We start from the raw sequence: 13,375 nt of genomic DNA, 5'->3' as shown, positions 1-13,375 counted from the left end.
GTTTTAAAGTCAAGCTATAGGCCCTGATCCTGCAAAGAGAACTGTGTGGGTGACTCTTGTGACCATACGGAGTCCAACAGAAGTCAATGGTATCTGTCTGCATGATTCTCTTGTAGGATTGGGGACCTTGTTAGGTTTTTTTTAAAATGTGTCTTAAGAACATTGAAAGAAGAAAAGGAGTACTTGTGGCACCTTAGAGACTAACCAATTTATTTGAGCATGAGCTTTCGTGAGCTACAAGTTTAAGGATCACATTTTCAAAAGTGCTTAGAATAGTAAAACTCCAGTTGACTTTAATTAAAGCAGAGTTAGACCAGCGCTTAAAGTGTTTTTGAAAATCCCATCCCCAACTGTTCATAAATGTTCTGCTAATGTTGAAAGTAACAGTTATTATCCCAGTTCTAACCTCACATGTGCACACACAACTCTCATTGACTTCAGTAGGAGCTGAGGACTCTTGGCATTTCACAGAGTTAGGTCCACTGTCCACTGTTAGGTCCACCCATCTTTTTGTCTTCTTGTCTTAAAGACTTTTAGTTTTCTTTCTGAGTGAATTGTAATTTGCTATTCATCAAAGTTATTTAAAATATTGTCCTCTTAAGAAAATTCTTATTTATCTGAAATGAGATCATGGCCTACATCATGAGCAAGAATACTGAAAAAGTCCTTGTGTTTGAAAAACCCAGTATCCAAATTACTGACAAGCATGGGAGGAAGCATAGTCTATTGGTTAAAGTGCAACTGAAAATTGGGAATCTGGGGTACTTTGAGTGTGACCTAGGGCAAGAACCCTATGGGCTAATTTTTGGAAGTGCTGAACTACTGAGGTCAATGGGGACTGTGAATGCTCACTCAGCATTTTTGAAATTCATGTAATTAACTGGTATGTGCCTATGTTTAACCTCTGTAAAACAGGAAATAAAAGTCTCACAATTGCTGGATAAGAGGTATTAATTAGTTAACCTTTGTAAAGTGTCTGGGGAATTGTTATGTGAAAAGCAAAACAAAGTATGGTAAGCAGCGTGCGGCAGGGACTGTTTCTTTGTTATATATTTATATAGTTCTCAGCTCCTGGAGGCCAAGGTCCCATTGCAATTGATGATAACGTATCCTCCATCTTTTTGAAATAAACAAAGGCGTTCTCACTGGAATTTTGTCCTGCTTGTAAATAAAATTAGATTAAAATGTTGCTTTCTCTTTTTGCTACTGAAACATGTTTGCCACGTTCATTCATTTAAAATCTGATGCTCCTGTATTTTTCCCGAATTTCAACACTTTTTCTCTCTTTTTGTACTCCTCCTTACTATTATATGTTTGTTCTGCCTACACATTCCCCAAGCTTGCCAAAAACACACTACTGGATATATTTATTTCTCATAGTAAATTTTCCCAAAGGATAAATTTGCATTAATAAAAATTTTCCATATTCATGGGTGAGAGGGCTTCTTTACACAATTTGGATGGATATTATAAGATAAATCTTATATTCTATTCTACTGCCTTTTCTGGTTATTTAAGAAAATGACTTTTGTCTGCAATAATTCACACAGAAACAAGCTTAATAATAATTTCCTACTTTTCTTCCTCCCCCGCCCTTCTCTTATAGGTCAGAAATTTGACCAAAAAATCTCTTATTTTAAAGGAGATGAAGATTGAAACGTTAGCCTTTATACTGCTGAATAAATTACTGAAACAAAAAACAAAACTATCAGGCAAGCAGAAAATGCCTTATCATTTAAGTGTCAGTGAGTATTACTATGATATTAGACTCGTAACTCAATGACCTTCAATATTATTACATTGTGGAAAGATTTAAAAAAGGGACATTCTGAGATTTGTGTGAGATGGAGGGAAATTAAGATTCCCAATGTATGAATTTTGCATAACTTAAAGGAAAGCTGTCGGGATGTATTGCCCATAATAACTGAATTTCTCTGTTTTCTGATTTTCTACTGAGACTTGCAGGGGAAAGAGTATCAAATATTTTATATTGTACAAAAAAATAAATCTGGTACCTAGTTGGAGAATGAGGCTATCTGTAAAATCTTTCCACCCTGTAGCACATTTTAAATAATTTCATTTTTACTAGTGTCAAAACAACATGATGAAGTGTTCAGCAAGTATCAAGAAATTATTCCTGTTATGATTGTAATACAAATTAGTTTGATAGAGACCATCTATTTGTGATTCCAGTGCTTGCACACTGAGGCTTAGGGCCTAACCTAAAATCCACTGTAGACCATGTAAATCTTTCCATTTACTTCAAGTTGCTTTGGATCAGGTCCTTGGGGCTCATCTTGACCTCCTATTTTGGGCCACAAAATTGTGAGCACAGTGAGAGGGCACATCTCAGAATCTGACCCATTGCCTTCTTTCCCCCATTTTGTAGATTTGTATGAACATAGGAGTCACCATAATGGATTAGACCAGTGATCCACGTAGTCCAGTATCCTGTCTGACCCTGGCCGGCACCAGATGCTACAGAGGAATGTATAAGAAACCCCATAGCAAGCAGATATGGGATAATCTGCATTTTCCTATCATCCCCCATAAATATCTTGTCCAAATCCCTTCCAATTTTATGTACATAGTATACTAGACAAGCTGTTCATATGCAACCAAAATTTATAGCTATGGAACCTTCCTGTGTTTGTGTCTGTTGTTTTTACATGATATTGCTTAGTAAAAATGAACTGTGAACATACATACATACTTGCGCACGCTGCTGATGCATTTGTTGTTGATGGTTTCAACTACTTTAAAATAAGGAAACTGTAAGGATGGGCGAAATCATTGAGTCTAACTTTGATTTCACCTTCAGGATTCAAAAATTTGACCCCAAATCAAATATTAGTGGTAAGAGCAATTTAATTTTTTGGAAACTTCCTTGACCCAGCACTCCCCACTCCCAATTTTTCCCCCTCAAAAACATTCCTCTGTTTTTGACCCACTTCAGTTCTTGTGTTAAGAGACACTATGGAAAAAGTATTTTGATAGAAAAATGATAAATAAAATGGAAGAAGGTAAAATTTGAAAGAGACGGTCACCAGGGAATATAAGGAGAGAGAAACTGAGGCAGAAGGAGTGGGGGAAGAGGTGGGAGAGAGGTTTTGATGAGGACAAAAATAGCTACCATACATAGGTGCCCTAGAACTTTCTTTCTTGGTTTTTTTCATGTTATCAGTTGCACGCATGTCCCTCAGTTTGTATCATTTGGTTTTTAATGTCCACAGGCAGGGGCATGATCTGTTTCTCATGGTTAAGTCAACTGACTTTCCTAAATGAGGAAATAAACCAGCATACAGCATGGCAATAGGCTCACTCAGCGTAAAATCTGGAACAAATCCTGCTTGGGGCAATAGTGGAATTCCTAACACGTTACATACTCTGTTGCTCAATATTGTTAAACAAGCCTCCACTCCAAGTGCCAGAACTGTTCACCTTTGCTTTGTGGTTCTCACTTATTTACCTCATGCACAAGAACACTCTAATATCATACCATGCCTCCCATGAACTGATTGCATAAAGGCCTGTACACAACTTATTGATCCAAAGTCCATTGCTGTTAATGGGAGTCTGTTGATTTCAGTGAACATTGGCTCGAGATGCTAACTGAACACAAATAAGTTTCCTTAATGAACCCAGTGCAAGTGCCATAACCACAGAGAAATGGAATGTTCCCATCAATTTTTGATATTCACTGGCTGCATAACATTCTTGGGCATCTCCCCTCCACCCTTTTCAGAATGGATGTTGTCCCCCACCTGAATCCTGTAAATGAATCCTCATTTACAGGATTCAGAAAAAACTTGCAGAATTTCATGGAATTTAGTATCATTTTCCAGATTACAATTAAGGATGAAGTTTTGCCTTCATATATAGATTTAGGATTTCCTCTGATTTCAAGAAGAGTTGCATTTGGACATGCAAGGGCACAGTTTGGCCTTAAAAGGGAGCCTCTTGCTTTTCCTCCCTCCTGACTCTAAATTTCCTCTCTTCTATGTTTCTCGCTCTTTCTGTGACACGTTCATTACTAACTAATGTTAAGTTGTGTCTGGAGGCTGCATGCTTAAGTGGGCAGTGGAGTCAAAAGCTCTGGGTTCTATTCCAATCTCTGCCACTGACCTACTAGATGACCTTGGGCAAGGCATCTCATCCGTCTCCCCCTCTGTAAAAGGGTAAATGATTATTACCCTCTTTAAAGTGCTTTGAGATTTACAGATGAAAATTGCTATATGTGCATGGAGTATTATTAATTTAAGAACATAAAAACAGCCATCCTGGGTCAGACCAAAGATCCATCTAGCCCAGTATTCTCTCTTTTGACAGTGGCCAATGCCAGGTGCTTCAGAGGGAGTTAACAGAATAGGTAATCATCAAGTGATCCATCCTCTGTCACCCATTTAAGGGATATGGATCTAATGCTGCACTACTGAATTCATTCGGTGTTTTATCAGTGACTGCAGTGGATGCAGGGAGAGGATTTCTGTGAATATATGAAAGTTGCCTCTCTTAATACAAGAGATGGATTTCTAGAAGTACTGCATCTTACATAAATAGCTTTTAGTTTTGTTGTGTGTATGTTTGCTGTACTTATGACTTTCAGTTAAAAACCTCTATGTAAATGTTTACTGTCTGGGCATAGAGCTTATACACTATTTTTAAAAAAAATACACCTGTATTTGTAATTTTTCACTTATAATACTTACTTCAACTTTGTTTACAGTTACCGATTCTTTTTGTCTTGAGTTGGGCAATTTATAATGGTAAATGAACGTGCAGGCTGCAGGGAATAAGCCTTTATGCTTCTTGTTCTACTAATAAAAACAAAGAGCTTCAAAGAGAAGTTATAACCAAATGTCAAGGGAAATCTGTAAAGCTATAAGTGTAAACAGAAACCCAAGCAACCCATCTTTCTGACTTATGTCTACAACACAGATTATCAGTGAATATTGCTCCAGCAGTGAGTGTGGGCCAAATTAATCACAGATATAATATACTGACTTCAAATAACTACACAGAAAATAATGCTACGTGGTTTTAGATGATAATTTTTTCTAGCCAAGTGATCGCTTCACAGTATATAATCTTTGTTTAGATTTAATGTTAAAAAAATCAAATAAAGCTGTTGCTGTGTTTTGTTTTTTCCTTTGACTCTTTTAATAATTATTCCCCACTGCAATGTTAAATGTAGATGTGCAGTCTTAATTGGTTAGTTACAAGAAGATAATCTTTTTTCCTTCTCACTGTTGCCTGTTAGTTTAAAGGTATTTTAGCTGAAGGTTGATAATTATCGGTGAGAAGAAAATAACACTTCAGGAGTTCATTTTCCATCTTAGCACTTGGGACCTCCTTTGAACTCCCCTCACCAAACCCTCTTTCCCACTTTGTCACTTCTCCCCACCCCGTCATAAAAGGGTCTCCCTGCATAGACTTCAGCCATTGCTTGTAAGCTAAGGGAATTGCTTCTCACAACTGCTCTTCCTGGATGGATAAATTGCATGAGACTTTGCCGAATATGGAAGATGGTTTGGGCGCTGATAATTCTGTCTTTCTGTCTTCCTGGGACTGGAAGAGCAATGCAGGAACCTATGAGCTGAACCAGATCTCATCCCCTCACAGTTTATCTCCATCTCCTTCCTTTGAATCGTACTCTTCTTCGCCTTGCCCAGCTGTGATTGAGATGCCCTATAACAGCAGCAGCGGTGGCAGCCTGATCGGATACAGCTTGATGGATTTTCCTTCTACATACTTACCAAATTCTGGACAGGCCAAGGCTCAGAAAGGCACCAAGGCCAGGATGTCAGCTCAGCGCAGAAGGAAAGCCAGTGAGAGAGAGAAGCTCAGGATGAGGACCCTGGCTGATGCTTTACACACCTTGCGCAATTACCTACCTCCTGTCTACAGCCAAAGAGGCCAGCCTCTCACCAAAATACAGACACTGAAATACACCATCAAGTACATCAGTGAACTCACAGACCTGCTGAACAATGTCAAACGGGCATAGACACCCTTCCCCCCACCGCCAGACAAACCTGCCACTGGAACTTTGAGATCCCTCCTCCTAAAGAATCTTTAAAAATTATTGAATGGAACTTTGAGCTAGTTCTTCCTTTAAAAAATCCTGAGTGTCTTGAGCAAATGAAGACAGAACAAAAGGAATAGAGGTGGAGGGGTAGCTGCTGTACATATCTCAGAATGCTCTAAGTCGAAGGGGATGTGTAGACTTGTACATTATTTGAGTTATGGGTTGTTGGGTTGGGTTTTTTTTAATGAGCTTCAAAAATATATTAAAATCAGTCTGATTCAACAATGAGCAAGGCAAATAGATTCTGATAGGATTCACTCACCACAGGTCTGACCAATCTTCTGTTTAATAAGGACTGATTATTTAACGAAATAATCAATCTATTCACTTTTTTTTAAAAGATCAATGGGTTTAAAGTGAATTCTTAAAAGATGTAAAAAAATAAAAACAAAAATACTAAGCATAATGGTCTGTAGGCACTTTAATATTAGGGTTTGGAAGAGCCTGGATATTTAGTTCAGGTATTGCTGATAAATCAGGCTATTTATCCACATTTCTAGAATTATGTATCTAAAATGAAGAAACGTAAGTAATATTAAGAATGTCTTTGAAAACAAATAAAAATATCACTGCTTCATACTCCATATCTTGTATTGTATCTCTGACAGAAAAGCATATTCCAATAATGACTGATTCTTAGATCCATATAGAATCTAATAGAAAATAACCTCTCACAGAATTGTCAAACTTTGCCTACAAGTTTTCACAGCAGGGATATTAAATTCTATAGAATGGTTTAAAATGCTATGAAGATATTCTCTCTTAAATTCTATTTGTTTTAATAATTTCTATAGAAACATATTTACTGTATATAGAACCTGATTGGTTAAATTCGTATTAAATTCTGTGGGCCTTTTATCAGAGGGCTAGATTAGATCACAACCTCCTCTTTCTCTCCCTCCCTCTTCCCACAACTCAGTCGGCCAGAATCTAAATGTTTAATCTCAGAGAATCACTTCAAGTTACAGAATTTTGCAAGGTTCACACTCTAGGTGCTTTTGAAACCTAGGGTAACTGTAAGGTCTCCGTGTCAAAAGATCAGCAGTTTCCTGCAGTCAAGAACAGTTTGTTCTGCTTTCTCTATAACCAGGAAACAGTTCAAATCTTAAATTACTTTAACTTTCCGTGATAGATGCAACACAGGCTACATCACATTTATACAGTGAAAAGAAAAGTTTGCATTATATATGTTCCTCCAAATTCATTCAGAAAGCCCTCGCTCTGCACTCGGAGGCCAGCAATATGCAGAGCGGACTGAAAGAGGAGAAGAACTGGTGCACTGCTGCAATGCAGGTCTGAGCTCTGTGGAGCAGAACAAAGTGGGTTAACCCTTTCCCAGCCCTGGGATATAAGACATAACCAGGGCAGCACCATTATTCTACACAGAATCTAGGGATGTACGGCATACTGTGTGCATGGGAAGGGTGAATAGATGAGTGTCACTATGTTGGATTCTTGTTTTGTGTTCTTGGGGGACATAACATGTTAAATTTGAGCACTAAAGGGTTATTTCTTTACTGTATGTTTTCCAGGTCTTTCGTTTCTCTTTACATATTCTGAGACATTCAGTTGTTGGGGGGCAATGGGGTTGGGGGATAAATCTGTCCCTGGAATGTGTTTTTCCAAGGCTAGGCTTGATCTGACACAATGTTATTTTAGCATGGTACGTGCATATCTATATGTTCAGCATGTCATTCATATAGTGGCTGAAATACATAGCTGAGTTCAATACTGTGCTGTAAATAGAATATGTCTCTGACTTCAACAAAAAGGCACATTTTTAAAAGTATTCCATATGCTCCAAATCTGTTTTAACTCAGCCTAGATTTCCAGTCCAACTTGTGTGTTCAGTGAAACAAGCTGAGCGATCTCACCTGCATCCTGAGAGATGAGCAATCACAGCACAAATAAAGAAGACCTATTAGATTATCAAGGCAGAACATAGGTACATATCACACAGAAACCATATAGTTCACTAACCATATAAAATTCCTGCACATAAATTTGTACAACTGCTGTACTGTGTCCAGGATGTAGCAGTACAGAGACTGACAAATCCTAAAAGTCAGACTAGATAGTCTTTACTGTGATTTTTGATTCACGCCTAGTTCTTTAATCCCCCACAAACTAAAATAATCAGTAAAACCAGTGTTACCGGAGATAAGGAGGGCCTTATGATCAGAGCCACAGAATAGCGGGCAAGAACCCTGGCTCTTCTTGCTAGCTCTGGCAGACTCAGTGTTTGACCTTGGTCAGGTCATGTAGCCTCTGGGCCTCAATTTGCCCATCTGTTAAATGAAGATACTACTACTTAGCTGTTTCACAGGGGACTTTTAAGAGATATTGTTACATAGCACCATATCAGCGGGGGCTGTGTGGAAAAGCGCTGCCCCAGGAGGAACGCCTGCAGGTGTTGTGTATGTCTCAGAATCCGTGCCTCCCACAGCTCCAGAGAATGCTGCAGCCTAATGTCCCTACACCCCATAGGGCCACCTCTGCTGGTATGAAATGGGAGCAGAACCATGGGCCCATTTGCTGCCTATCCTTCAAACCCAATCTGGGGTGACTAGTGCCAGCAGCAGCATTGGGCATTGCACAAGGACCAGCTTTTGATCAGACCCTACACAGGAGCCAAGGTATCAGGATGGAAATGCTCCTTCTCAGTGAGAAAGAGCAGGTCTAAGGCCATGCACTGGAACTCAGGATATCTGGCTCCAGTTCCTGGCTCTGCCATAGACTTCCTGTGGGACCCAGTAAGTCACTTAGGCTATGTCTACACTTGGAGGTGAGGATGCCCTTCCCAGACAGACATACTTGTGCTAACTTTCATGAGCTAGGACGTCAAAAATAGAAGGGTCACTGTGGTAGCTTGGGCAGCAATACAGGCTAGCTGCTCCGAGTGCAAAACCATACGGACTCCCTGGCTACATACTCAGGTGGCTAGTCCATGCTGCCACTCACTACTTTGTGAACTATTATTTTTAGCGAGGTCGTTTGTTGAGTGCTAACCTCAGTATGCCTCCACCAGCTGGGACTCACAGCTCTGAGCATGGACATAGCCGAAGGGTGGGAGCCATGAAGAGACTTAGGCATTGCAATGCTGAGCATCTTGGGGGCCTAACGTTTAGGCCCTTAAAAAATCGCAAGAACAGCCATGCAATCCACGAAATGGAGTGAGGGAATTCTGAGGGGAGACTGGGTGAGGAAAGTGGTCAGTGGAAGCATGTGACTAAAAGAACTAGGCAGAGGAAAAGACGGGCTAGTGAAGGAGAAATAGAGCTTCAGAATAGGTTTGCAGAGTTGGAAAATGAAGAAGGGGCTCAGCAGGTAGTCACTGAAGGTGATAGGGCAAGGAAGAAGAGAAGAGCGGTTAGTCCTATAGGAAAAGGGGAAGAGTTAATGGAGATTACACCAAATATGAGCCCCAGGAGGATACAGGATGGGTTAAAAGGATTACAAGGGAGAATGGGAATGGAAAGAACTTGCAGCCAGAGGGAACAGGGGATAGACTGGAGAATAGCACCGTCACTAGGAAAAGGCAGGTCTATGTGATTGGGGACTCTTTACTGAGAAGAATAGATAGGCCTGTAACCAGAGCTGATCCAGAAAATAGGAGGGTGTGCTGTCTTCCAGGTGCTAAGATACGGGATGTAGACCTGAGGTTGAAAAGGATTCTAAAGGGAGCGGGAAAGAATCCCCTAATTATCCTTCATGTGGGAACAAATGATACGGCTAGATTCTCGCTGGAAAGTATTAAGGGAGACTATGCTAGGCTGGGGAGGACGCTTAAGGAAATTGAGGCTCAGGTGATCTTTAGTGGGATTCTGCCTGTTCCTAGAGAAGGGCAACAAAGGTGTGACAAGATTATGACTATCAATAGATGGCTTAGGCAGTGGTGCTATAAGGAGGGCTTTGGGATGTATGGCCATTGGGAGGCATTCATGGATAGAGGACAGTTCTCTCGGGATGGACTTCATCTGAGTAGGGAAGGAAATAGACTTCTAGGATGGAGGCTGGCACAACTGATTAAGAGAGCTTTAAACTAGGAATTTGGGGGAGATGGTTGGGAGATGTCCAGGTAATCTCCACGCCAGAATTTAGCATAGAGTGGAAAGAAAATGAAGTAAGAGTGGATACAGCTGTAGGTAGGAGGAAGGGCAGTGTAGATACAAGTCTAATAGGTTATACTGGTAGTAAAATAACCGTGCCTAATAGGGTACAGAATGTGAGTGAGGCCAAACAGCAAAAATTAAGATGTTTGTACACTAATGCAAGGAGCCTAGGTAACAAAATGGAGGAACTAGAGTTACTGGTGCAGGAAGTGAAACCAGATATTATAGGTATAACAGAGACCTGGTGGAATAGTAGTCATGACTGGGCTACAGGTATTGAAGGGTATGTGCTGTTTAGGAAAGACCGAAATAAAGGTAAAGGTGGTGGAGTAGCACTGTATATCAATGATGAGATAGAATGTAAAGAAATAAGAAGCGATGAAATGGATATGACTGAGTCTGTCTGGGCAACAATTAAATTGGGGAAGAAAACTATTAGAGCCTCCCCTGGGATAGTGCTTGGGGTGTGCTATAGACCGCCGGGATCTAATTTGGATATGGATAGAGCCCTTTTTAATGTTTTTAATAAAGTAAATACTAATGGAAACTGTGTGATCATGGGAGACTTTAACTTCCCAGATATAGACTGGAGGACGAGTGCTAGTAATAATAATAGGGCTCAGATTTTCCTAGATGCGATAGCTGATGGATTCCTTCAGCAAGTAGTTGCTGAACCGACTAGAGGGGATGCCATTTTAGATTTGATCTTGGTGAGTAATGAGGACCTCATAGAGGAAATGGTTGTAGGGGATAATCTTGGCTCAAGTGATCATGAGCTAATTCAGTTCAAACTGAATGGAAGGATTAACAAAAATAAATCTGCAACTAGGGTTTTTGATTTCAAAAGGGCTGACTTTCAAAAATTAAGGAAATTAGTTAGGGAAGTGGATTGGACTGAAGAATTTATGGGTTTAAAGGTAGAGGAGGCCTGGGATTATTTTAGATTAAAGCTGCAGAAGCTATCGGAAGCCTGCATCCCAAGAAAAGGGAAAAAATTCATAGGCAGGAGTTGTAGACCAAGCTGGATGAGCAAGCATCTTAGAGAGGTAATTAAGAAAAAGCAGAAAGCATATAGGGAGTGGAAGAAGGGAGGGATCAGTAAGGAAAGCTACCTTATTGAGGTCAGAATATGTAGGGATAAAGTGAGACAGGCTAAAAGTCAAGTAGAGTTGGACCTTGCAAAGGGAATTAAAACCAATAGTAAAAGGTTCTATAGTCATATAAATAGGAAGAAAACAAAGAAAGAAGAAGTGGGACCGCTAAAAACTGAGGATGGAGTGGAGGTCAAGGATAATCTAGGCATGGCCCAATATCTAAACAAATGCTTTGCCTCAGTCTTTAATAAGACTAAAGAGGATCTTAGGGATAATGGTAGCATGATAAATGGGAATGAGGATATGGAGGTAGACATCACCATATCTGAGGTAGAAGCGAAACTCAAACAGCTTAATGGGACTAAATCGGGGGGCCCAGATAATCTTCATCCAAGAATATTAAAAGAATTGGCACAAGAAATTGCAAGCCCATTAGCAAGAATTTTTAATGAATCTGTAAACTCAGGGGTTGTACCGTATGATTGGAGAATTGCTAACATAGTTCCTATTTTTAAGAAAGGGAAAAAAAGTGATCCAAGTAATTATAGGCCTGTTAGTTTGACATCTGTAGTATGCAAGGTCTTGGAAAAAATTTTGAAGGAGAAGGTAGTTAAGGACATTGAAGTCAATGGTAAATGGGACAAAATACAACATGGTTTTACAAAAGGTAGATCGTGCCAAACCAACCTGATCTCCTTCTTTGAGAGAGTAACAGATTTTTTAGATAAAGGAAACGCAGTGGATCTAATTTACTTAGATTTTAGTAAGGCGTTTGATACTGTGCCACATGGGGAATTATTAGTTAAATTGGATAAGATGGGCATTAATAGGAAAATTGAAAGGTGGATAGGGAATTGGTTAAAGGGGAGACTACAACGGGTCCTACTGAAAGGTGAACTGTCAAGTTGGAGGGAGGTTACCAGTGGAGTTCCTCAAGGATCAGTTTTGGGACCAATCTTATTTAATCTTTTTATTACTGACCTGGGCACAAAAAGTGGGAGTGTGCTAATAAAGTTTGCAGATGATACAAAGCTGGGAGGTATTGCTAATTTAGAGAAGGACAGGGATACCCTACAGGAGGATCTGGATGACCTTGTAAACTGGAGTAATAGGAATAGGATGAAATTTAATAGTGAGAAGTGTAAGGTCATGCATTTAGGGATTAATAACAAGAATTTTAGTTATAAGCTAGGGACGCATCAACTAGAAGTAACGGAGGAGGAAAAGGACCTTGGAGTATTGGTTGATCATAGGATGACTATGAGCTGCCAATGTGATATGGCTGTGAAAAAAGCTAATGTCGTCTTGGGATGCATCAGGAGAGGTATTTCCAGTAGGGATAAGGAGGTTTTAGTACCGTTATATAAGGCACTGGTGAGACCTCACCTGGAATACTGTGTGCAGTTCTGGTCTCCCATGTTTAAGAAGGATGAATTCAAACTGGAACAGGTACAGAGAAGGGCTACTAGGATGATCCGAGGAATGGAAAACTTGTCTTATGAAAGGAGACTCAGGGAGCTTGGCTTGTTTAGCCTAACTAAAAGAAGGTTGAGGGGAGATATGATTGCTCTCTATAAATATATCAGAGGGATAAATACCAGAGAGGGAGAGGAATTATTTAAACTCAGTACCAATGTGGACACAAGAACAAATGGATATAAACTGGCCACTAGGAAATTTAGATTAGAAATTAGACGAAGGTTTCTAACCATCAGAGGAGTGAAGTTTTGGAATAGCCTTCCGAGGGAAGTAGTGGGGGCAAAAGATCTATCTTGCTTTAAGATTAAACTCGATAAGTTTATGGAGGAGATGGTATGATGGGATAACATGGTTTTGGTAATTAAATATTCATGGTAAATAGGCCCAATGGCCTGTGATGGGTTTTTAGATGGGGTAAGATCCAAGTTACCCGGGAAAGAATTTTCTGTAGTATCTGGCTGATGAATCTTGCCCATATGCTCAGGGTTTAGCTGATCGCCATATTTGGGGTCGGGAAGGAATTTTCCTCCAGGGCAGATTGGAAGGCCCTGGAGGTTTTTCGCCTTCCTCTGTAGCATGGGGCACGGGTCACTTGCTGGAGG

At 40.0% G+C, this 13,375-nt stretch overlaps 1 protein-coding gene across 1 annotated transcript; it reads left to right on the top strand.

Moving 5' to 3' along the window:
- Positions 1–5,328: 5,328 nt before the first annotated feature.
- On the top strand, positions 5,329–6,356 carry MSGN1 (mesogenin 1). The gene has a single exon (XM_084624507.1). It carries the CDS (start codon positions 5,489–5,491, stop codon positions 6,005–6,007), a length of 519 nt encoding a protein of 172 aa, XP_084480633.1. The 5' UTR covers positions 5,329–5,488; the 3' UTR covers positions 6,008–6,356.
- The last annotated feature ends 7,019 nt before the right edge of the window (positions 6,357–13,375 follow it).

Source organism: Lepidochelys olivacea (genome assembly GCF_965140295.1).
Source record: "Lepidochelys olivacea isolate rLepOli2 genome assembly, chromosome: 3".
In the NCBI taxonomy this organism is placed as follows: Eukaryota; Metazoa; Chordata; order Testudines; family Cheloniidae; genus Lepidochelys; species Lepidochelys olivacea.
The sequence above is the reverse complement of the archived record's forward strand: the minus strand, read 5'-3'. Positions and strand labels throughout refer to the sequence as shown.